This window comes from Meleagris gallopavo, chromosome 8 (assembly GCF_000146605.3).
Source record: "Meleagris gallopavo isolate NT-WF06-2002-E0010 breed Aviagen turkey brand Nicholas breeding stock chromosome 8, Turkey_5.1, whole genome shotgun sequence".
Taxonomy (NCBI): domain Eukaryota; kingdom Metazoa; phylum Chordata; class Aves; order Galliformes; family Phasianidae; genus Meleagris; species Meleagris gallopavo.
Genome location: NC_015018.2, coordinates 17,045,379 through 17,055,276, shown reverse-complemented (window position 1 = coordinate 17,055,276; position 9,898 = coordinate 17,045,379). Strand labels below are relative to the sequence as shown.

Genomic DNA, 9,898 nt, shown 5'->3' with positions numbered 1-9,898 from the left:
TCCTTTCTTCCAGGGATTCTAGAATGGCCATTTTGGACTAAGCTGGTTGTTGTGGCTATTGGTTTCACTGGAGGACTTCTGTTCATGTATGTACAATGCAAAGTGTACGTACAGCTGTGGAAGAGACTTAAAGCTTATAACCGAGTAATATATGTACAAAACTGTCCAGAAACTAGTAAAAAGAACATTTTTGAAAAACCTGCACTAATGGAGCCAAACTTCGAAAATAAAGAAATGCTTGGGGTTCACCATTCAGATACAAACTCTTCACATTACACAGAGCCAGAAGACTGTGCTGCAGAAATCCTTCACGTCTGATTACTGGGTGGGAAGAGTGATTCTGTATGTCCTTGAAGATTTAAAATATCATTGTTTACTGCAAGCTGCTCTACCTTTTTAAAATCGGCTAACAGCTGAGGGCTGGCGGATGACTTTTTTTACCTTTGTGTTTTGTTGGAATTTTTTAAAATCCCTTTGGCATATCTGTCAATGTTATCATGGTTGCGTACCTCTCAACATTATGTCTCACATGCTGGCTGATCAAAGAGCCACAGGTAGCTGGGTAGAATGAGCCTCGGTTGTGGTGTCAAGCAAGCCATTGGTGGACTGTCATCAACTGCATATGGAGTCTGTTACTTTAGAATATGACTCTAAATGATTGTGGAATACATGTAGAGTATGGACCGGTTGTTTTTTTTTTTTTTTTGCTGTTTGTTTGTTTGTTTTTCTTAAGCATAATGAAGGAGGTTGTCCCAGATGCTGCAGGGAATGAGAGCTAGAGTCTAATCTACCGCTAACACTGCCACTAACATTTTGTTTTAGGCAGCAGGTGTAACATTATGCTTTACATATTGTGATGAGACTCACAAAGCACTTTTAAAAATCTTTATTTTATGATGTGTATGTCCAATGAGAATGAAACTTGAAAGAATGTGTCATTTGCAGAACACTTCTTCGTTCTTTAACCCATCCATTCTACTAGAACGCCTCTTGCCTTATTTAAAAAATAAAAATAAACAAATTCCAATGCATAATTTCCAACACATGCCCACATTATCCTACTAAACGTAACACTAAAAATCTGCCTCTTTGGGTTTCCTTTGAGGAGCAGTTATTTTTGAAGGATATTGCACCCGTGACATGTGGATGTGTACAGTGTTCATTTTCAATGAATAAGAGTTTCAATGCTCTATTTTAGGGATTGGTTTTGCTTTTTTGTTTTGTTTTGAACAGGTCAGACCATCAATAAATCTCCATATATATACCTAATGTAACTGTCATTCCAGACCGTTGGTAAAAGATTTGCTGGTATACTGGTGAAAATGTGAGCTGCTGTGGAAGAAAGATATTTAGTCAATACAACTGAAGTTGATTTTCTTTCTTTAGTACTGTGTCATGTGTGAATTACCCAAGAATTTGACATTGTGAAAGGAGTTGCTAAGATCAAAATTTAGGAAGTAAGTATTGCATTAAGTGGATGAATTAAAAAAAAATACTTGCCTGTTTTAGTTCTGATGTGATGCGTTACATGGTCAGAGAATAGCTTTGTCTGTTGCTTTGAATTTGGGACTGGCTATTTAATCTGTCAGCCTTAATGAAAAGAGGGACAATTTTAAAATCTGTTTGCAGAGCTTTAGACAGACTTGCCCAAAGCCTGGGATGTCTGCTGTCAATTCACTTGACCAGTTTGCTTCACTGTCCAGCTTCGAGCTCTCGTTCAACCAAAGTCTCACATCAGTGTGACTGGGGTGGACACAAAGCCCCACTGAAACTCAGTACATGAGGCTTCTGTGTATGAATGCTAACTTACTCTACCTGAGCCCAATCTAAATCTCTGTAAAGTCAATGAAAATTTCCTGAATGATGTTAGTAGGAATCTCCTGGACTTCTCTGCTACGTAAAAGCCTCTACTTCTTTGTTGAGATACTGAATTATATCCCTAGGTCCAGTTCAGGTTTTGCTTTATCCTTTTCAAGTACAACATCACTGGGCGTGACCTTTTCATAGTAAAAGTGGTTGCTTTAACGTATCCCCAAAAACAAGATATCATTGATTTTTCCTTTTTTTTTTTTCCTGATAATATACTATTTATTTATTTCTATGTTAATCTTTTTGAAAAATGCCTGAGATGGAACTAAGGTAAGAGAACACACACGATGAGTTGTTGAAAGTAGTGTGTGTGCATGCATGCCTCTGTATGGTCTCATGCTTGAAGCCTCCTGGCTGTGTTCTTCATGAACAACACAGTACCTTGTCCTTGAAAAACAGACCTCTAGGCAGTCCTAGCAAAGCTGCACTGGCATGGGTTGGCATGCTGTGCTAGTTGTCAGGATATACCATGCTTATGTGATGTAGGCAGACGAGCCCTGCACATCATAGTGGACAGCAGTCTTCATGACCATATGCGTGTAGAGCTTGTTGTCTATGCCTGCCATGTTTTAAAGTGCAATTACTAAGACCCTTTGCTATGAATGATCCTGTTCTAAGAACCCGGATAACATTCAGTCTTGTTTTGTTTTCTTTTTTTGATCTGTGAAAAAAAAATACTGGATAAACTCAGGTTAATATTAGGTCTTACATACCTTCATAATTTTCTTCTGAAATGCCCAGTGCACAAGGCTTTCATGTCTGCAAGATGCAGAGAATCAGCTGTATGCATTCTCATCTGGTCTGTGGACTGTAGGGGAAATGGAAGTCCTGGGACAAGTCCTGGTATGAAACCTGTTTGTGCTCCAGTTTGCATCTGAGAGGCAGTGGTGTCTGACTGGTGTTCTGGCAGTGCCACTTAAGCATATTGTAACACACTTGTCCTGTTTTAATCACTGTCATAAATGATTCTTGATGAAATCTCATTTGGCATTTTGGAAGCTCTGTGCAGTATATACCAATTAGTGTTCAGTGTATTCAGGATACTGGATGTTTTTGCTGTGGCCCTGTGTATCCTAGGAAGAAAAAACATCTCTATTAAAATCATCTGGGGAAAAATAATTGCAGATAAAACTGTTTTAGCCAGTGCTACTACTAACCATCCCCTTTCTCCAGTGGCTCTTACCCGAAAGACAATAATGCTTAGTATTTAAATTCTCTTTAATGGTGAGAATTGCTCGTACTAGGAAGGGCTGCAGAAGAGATGCATCTGCCAGGACTTGTCATTTAAGCTGGTCATACTTGAACTGATTCTAGCTTAATGTTAACAGGGAGCTTCTGGAGCTGCGGTTCTCTGCTTCTACATGGTGCTACCAAATGGTATAAGAAGGCTGAATGGCGCTTTTTCCTTCTTGTTTCTCTAAGGAGATTCTGTTGACTTGTGTTCAGCTTCCAGCTGCAAGGCACTTGTGCTAGCTTGGGTGAGCTCCATCCTGCCCACCTGGATGTTGGTAATGGAAAACACCACTCCCATCACATCAGGCATTCCAGAACTTCCTTTTGGCAGCTTTTGAAATGACTAAAAAAAGTGTGACTTGTTTTGATCCTTGTTTCTTGGCCAACATTAGGTCAGGTTGCCTGGGACTTCTCTGGGACAAGAATTAAAATAGGAGGGAATATGGACTTAGTACCAGCTACCGTAGCCCTTTCCGTAGATTACCAGAGCCTTTGCTCTAGAGATCTGACCAAACTCCCATGCTATGGACTTACATCCTGTCTGGAAAAGCACTGATTATGCCAAGGAAATCTCCCTTCAGTGCATCTGCCAGGTCATGACCATGCGTTAATGTTAGAAGCACAGCATGTGCTGCAGAAGATTGCTTCACTCTAAGAGATCATGAGATATTAAATTCCTATGAATTCTCAGGACTTTTTTGACTGTAAACTGATATTCTGACTAAAGAGGTGGCCAGACTTGGAGACAGAGTCATCTGGTTGAATGTCATTGAGGTTGGCTTTGCTTCAGCAGGAGGTTACACTGGTACAGAGGTAACTCATCCATCCCTCCTGCCACTTCCCTACACTGATCAGAGCACCTGGTCTGCGTGTGCTGGTGCTGCATCAGGAGCAAGTTCCTCTGCCCTGCATTTGGCTGGCTAAGTATGTTACAAAGTGAGACTCAGATCCAAATTTCCTTTAGGCTGGGGCATATTAACAGGTTTCTGGTGTAGGTCTGCTGAAAAGGAGGTCTGTGAGTCTGAGTTGGGTCCCTTGCAAATATGGGGTGAAACAGGGCAAATACAAAAGCATGGCTATTGCTGGCTGGGTTTTCACTGCATTATATTGGATATGCAAAGAAAACTTCTAAACAGGACTTCTATCTTGTGATTATTTTTTAGTTTGGAGGTATTGCGGTGTCTGTATATTCCAATGAAGTACTGAAAGCACTTGTCTTTGTATAGAAGATAACTGTTTAAAAATTGCAGCTGATCTTGTATTTAGGTAAAACATTTGTAGATAGGTAATTGTATAATGTTAAACAACTTTACACTGGCATGTGTTGTATAGTTTATACAAGACACTTCACAGTTCTGCAGAATTTTTTAGTTAGTAAATTTCTAGTAACTTAAATGTATAGTTTTGTATCCTTTCATGTATGTTCTTATTCTCAGTATTACCACTTGCAGAATTATTTTTAGTTTCTTAAACTGTAATTGGTTATTTGTGTGTGATACACAGGGTTATTGACTGCAGCAATAAAGTGTTTCTATAAAAAAACAGAACAAAACGAAAGCAGCATAGTATCCATTTTGTTTCAGAAGGTGTTAGTGGCCCAGTCTGGAGAGAAGCTGAGCTCCCCATAGTGAGATCATCAAATGAAGCAATTTACTTTTACTGGAGCAAACATGGGGCTGCATGGCTCTTCAGTGTAGCATGTCAACACACAGTAGGATCTGTGACAGTTTGATGTCATGAATCATAAAGGGGTAGTTAACCATGAAGAATAAGTGGGTGATTCTATCATTGCAGTGAGAAGACATGACTTTGTGCAGGTGCTTTGGGGTCAGGTATGGGAATCATGGGAGAGGTTTCAGGCTTGTGCCACGCAGGAGGTGCAGAGAGGGTTCCCATAGGCCTTGAAATGCATGGAGCGTCTTGCATTGATGCTGAGTGTTACTATGAATGCTTTATGTCTGATGTTGGCACTTCTCAGGGCACTGGTGTAGAGTACATGATGTTCATTACACTGATAGATGTCTAAGAAAAAATAAGTTTGTGTAAGTGTGGAGCAGTGTGCAACTACAATAACCCTTCATTGCTGCCTGCATAAGCATGATTATAGCATTACGTATGCTTCCATGCCAGGGCTGAGCCCCAATGCGTGAAGTCTTCAGTAGTTTTTCATAAACAGATTTCTACCACCAATAAATCAAAGAAAACTGCTATCTGCACTGCTGTGAGACAGCTTGTAACAAACGTGTAAACGCTAAAGAGCACATAAGATCTGCAAAGTTGTCTGCAGCAGACACAGTGGGTCTCAAAGAGGCTCTTTTATCTTTATTTTTAGTAAGTAACTAGTTTTGAATTTCAATTCAGGTAGGAAACGGGAGGGAATTTTAATACTGCGACCCTCGGGAGGTGTTTCCAATGCAAAGTGAAAAAGCTACTTCTTAGTGAAGCAAGTCTGGTTGTTGTACACGAAGGTACTTGTATAAAGCTTGCTAAGTGCACCAGCAGGACCTGCATACAAAAATACCTTTCTGGAGAGATGGTAAGATGATTTCCAGGGCCTGCTATTTGACTGATGGTCTCTGGGATGGAACATTGATAGGCTACTTGATGAACAGAGACTGTAGAACTGTCTGGCCTGTGGTTAAAAGGTGTTTCTCATCTTGGGTTCAGGCATCTCAAGTTAATTATAAAATAGCTTGTTCCTTCTTGCAAACCTCACTTTGCTCTGAGGGAGTCTTGCTGTCACCATATGAAGTATTCATCTTGATGCAGAGCCATGGCTTAATGCAGATGGCACAGTTGTGACTCCAGGAGCTGAATTTTCTAGCTGACTCCAGCAGCTGAAGCAATGAGGTGAGTAGCTACTGTCATGTGATGGGCTGAACTGGGAATGAGAGGCTGACCAAGGCAGGAGGGCAGTGGCAGGAGTTGTAAGATCCACTGGGTGCCTCCTGGAAGCAATGGAGGTGTCAGATGTGTGGGCTTACAGGATGAAGAGGAGATCACCTCTCTGCAAGGGCATGTCAGAAATCCAGGGGTGGGAGGCCAGCTGCGATGGTGGTGGCTGTGTCCAGGCCTTTGGAGCCCACAGCGGAGGGAAGCTTGTAGAGGAGGAGCCCTACATTGCGTGGAAATAGCAGATGGGCTCTTGGGGAGGCTGGTAGCATAGCACAAAGGGCTTGAGGCTGAGCTTCTCTAGGGATGAAGCCTGCTGCATGCACAGGCCTTTAAAGACCAAATATAGCCAGTAGCTATGAGTAGCACAATGCATTGCCCACTATGCAGGGACTGTGCCTCCTCCAGCAGCCCTTCTCCCACAGCTGCCCTATGGGCAACTCACCAGATTTGCCCATCCTCTGCCTGCCTCTTCCCATTCATTCTACCATACGGAACCCAAATGTCCTTCATCTTCTCTCCACACCTCCACTTTCACTGCTGTCATTGTTTTCTCAGTGTTCAGTTTGCTTCTGACAAGACTGGCAGAGACGGCTGAGCTGGGAGGAACTGAATTATCCCACTGTGTGATTCACAAAGATGACTGTGGAAATACCCAAACCTGGCACTGTGCAATTAAAGCTCAGTGTCAACCTGCCATCCCAATTTTTCCTGGAAATCTTGTATCTGGCTACATTGTCTGATGCGTAGGATGCTCTCTGATGTTTTGGGATTTATGGGGTACAGTGTTACCACAAACCAGTCAGAAGATGTTTATTCACAGCGTTAGGGAGGGATGGATGACATCAGAAAATCAGACAAGAATATCTCATTATAGAATAAGAATCAAACAGGGAAAGAAAATAATTAATCATAGTCAAACAGGGGTCAGGGGTTGGAAGTAATTCAGGAGGGAGGCAGGGAATGTTTGAAAAAATAAAAATAAAAAATCAGTAGGATAAAAGAAATGGACCAATTTCAGTGCATTACTCAAGGCAGAAAAATTGGAAATGTAACACTGCTCAGAGAGGGTCAAGTGGTGGCAAATTTCAAGAATACTCTTTTAAAGTGTATTCTAGGGAAAAGGCAAGGTTGGCAACAGAGGAATTGGTAGCTGGAAATAGAGAGGAGACCTCGGCTGAGAGGGTTAAGGGGCTGAATGAAGTTGTCTCAAAGGTTTTAACATCAGAGGATTTGAAGTAATAGAATAAAACAACCAGGAGGCTGCACTGAGCAGAGGAGGGAGACCGCCTCTCATGGTGTGCCTGCTAAATCTCTGAGGCTCGAGAAATCAGGCTGGCTATTCCTAACGTTTTAAGACTTCACTAAAAATAACCTCTCAGTCATTTTTGATGGGAGCCCCTTGCCGTGCTGGTTTGCTCTGATGCTCCTTTCCTCAAAGGCCACCTGCAAACAGGGCAGGCCAGGCAGGCTTAGGAGAATTCATCACTGGGGATAGCAGCTTACCTTTTCAAAGGGAATGGTTATCATATGGGTTTGGAGAGAGTAGGAAATGTCTCTGGCTGAAGACTTGATCCCAACTGGGAAAGCACAGCTGCCTTAGGCAATATATGTAGTGCTTCATATGTGCCTCATTCCTGTGCATCCCAAATTAACTCACAAAGCACTGTTGTTCCCTTCTTGAGGATGCGCTGAAGTTCCCGTGGAATCTGGTTTGTCCCTTGTCTTGTCCTTGTGCTTAACTTCCTGCTTCTGAATGTGCTGTGCTAAAGGAAACTGATTCTTTTCCAGGACTACAGGATTACTTTAATCAGCGTTTCTCCTACCAGCAAGAACAGTTTGTTTTATCCCCAGAAAGTGCTTTCAGGACCATGCAACATTCGTGGCCACTTCTGAGCAGTTGATACTTAGCAGAGAGATCAGATGAAGATTAAATCCAACTGTTCATCAGCTTTCTGAGTCAAAACAAGTGGTGGCAAAAGTTAAAGGTGTTACTTCAGGGATGAATTTGGACCTGCTTGACTTCAAATTGGAGCTGATGCTGCACAAACTTTGCCCTTGCAGCCAGGGCTAGGGACTTTTTCACTAGGCAAATGTCAGTCCCTTACTGCTTCTCCTGGCTGGCAGAGTGAGGGTACTGTGCTCAGCTTCATGCTCCTGTAAATCTGTGGACCCTCCAAGCAGGGATGGCAGCAGATCTGTGAGCAAGGAGCTGCTGCTTTCTGCTCTGGTGGAGAGGCCACAATTAGCACCCATATGTTCTCAGCTATCAAGCCCATGTCCCTTAGATTATTTATGTAACCTGGAAAATTCTGTAGGTTCTGCTAATCAACTCCATCGCTGGTAATTACCATGTTACGTAATTCCTCCCCAAGCCTGATCCTTTATTAGCATACTCCAGGAGCCATCTGCCCATCCAAATTATTGGTAGCCTCAGGGGAGCTGTAAGGGACGCAACATCCTCACAGCACAACCTTGCTTGTCACTGGCATAATAAGGAGGTTGAGAGGGATGGAAATGGCCTTCCCCTGACAAGTTCAGTGCAGTGAGCATGAGCAGTGCTTAGAGAGAGGGGACCTATGAGTAACCATCCTGTCACACAGCACCCTGTGCCCTCCTCCCATTCTGGACCCATTCTCTGAGCCCACGAGAGCCCCTCAGCCCAGTGCTGGCCCAGGCCAATCATGGCAGCTCCCTCCTTCTTTCCTTTTATTTCTCATTTCCTGGCTTTCAAGCCCTGCACTGCTGGTATGATTTAAAAAGCAGCAGCAGGCTGGAGACTTGTGCTGAGCAATTCTGCAGAGCCGATGAAGGCACTTTCTATACGTCTGTACATAAATACATATCTTGAATGTGGGGGAGCCTCGATATCTGATGGTGTCACAGAATAGCAAGCAGCTGTCTCTGTAGGGAAGAGACACAGGACACCTCCAATGAGACTGAGTGGGTGCTGATGAGTATTGCTATGCTTCTGAGAAAGAGGAGGATGTTGCAGGCTGTCACCACCAGTGACCACACCGAACAAGCCACACCCATCATAGGCAGGTGTAGTGTTAGAGGCTGAAGCAGAGCCTCAGGTAACAACCTTGCAGCTATACAGTGGGATCTGCAGAAGCCGCAGCCCAGCTCCTTCTGACCTGGGGCTGTGCAGCAGTGTGACAGAGTTAAGGGGGTGCCAGCGTTAAGCCTGCTTTGTGCCTAATGAAAACACGGGAGCCTGGCATCAGTGGGCTTGGTGTATTGGTGCCATGTGTACAGCTTCAGTGCTCTGGGGCTCTTTTCCTTGGGGTAGGCTGAGCATGAGAGAAGCACTGGCGGAACTTATCTCAGTGTTAACATCTTTGTTAAAACAGGTTCGGCACTCGCTGCACTCGGGGTGGGGAGTGTGAAAAGGCGGGATCCTTGCGGTGCTTTGTGGAAACGCTGCGTGTGCCTGAGTGAGTGCGTGTGTGTGTGAGTGCGTGCACACGGGCGGCTGTGCGAAGGCAGCGGGGGCCTGACAAGATCGGAGTGATTCAGTAATAAAGAGGAACAGCGCGGGTGGGCAGGGCCGGGCTGGGCGGTGGGGCGGTGCTCGGCGGGGGCCGGGCAAGGCTTAGCTGTGGGGCTCGGCCGTGCCGTGCCGTGCCGGTGGGACCATGCCGACCTACACCGTCACCGTGGCTACGGGCAGCCAGTGGTTCGCGGGCACCGACGACTACGTGTACCTGAGCCTGGAGGGCACTGCGGGCTGCAGCGAGAGGCACCTCCTGGACAAACCCTTCTACAACGACTTCGAGCGCGGCGCGGTGAGTGCCCGCACGGTCCCGGCTCAGCCGGCAGTGCCCGTCCCGCTGCTGCCAGGCTGGGGGTGGGCATCGGGGCAGGCGAGCCGGGGCTCGGAGCTCTCCATCGCAGCTTTAAG

General features: G+C 44.6%; 2 protein-coding genes across 6 annotated transcripts in view; both read left to right on the top strand.

The window, feature by feature from the left end:
• The window catches only part of MARCHF8 (membrane associated ring-CH-type finger 8), an 86,483-nt gene extending 81,830 nt beyond the window's left edge, over positions 1 to 4,653 (top strand). For all 5 annotated transcript variants that reach the window (XM_010714449.3, XM_010714447.3, XM_010714448.3 and 2 more), the window contains one exon: positions 14 to 4,653. In XM_010714449.3, coding sequence (XP_010712751.1) covers positions 14 to 318 — 305 coding nt within the window. In that variant the 3' untranslated portion in view covers positions 319 to 4,653. The remainder of the gene's footprint in view (positions 1 to 13) is intronic.
• Positions 4,654 to 9,632: 4,979 nt separating this feature from the next.
• ALOX5 (arachidonate 5-lipoxygenase) overlaps positions 9,633 to 9,898 on the top strand; it is a 23,874-nt gene continuing 23,608 nt past the window's right edge. The window contains exon 1 of the mRNA XM_003207969.4: positions 9,633 to 9,782. Within this exon, the coding sequence (XP_003208017.1) occupies positions 9,633 to 9,782 (150 nt within the window). The remainder of the gene's footprint in view (positions 9,783 to 9,898) is intronic.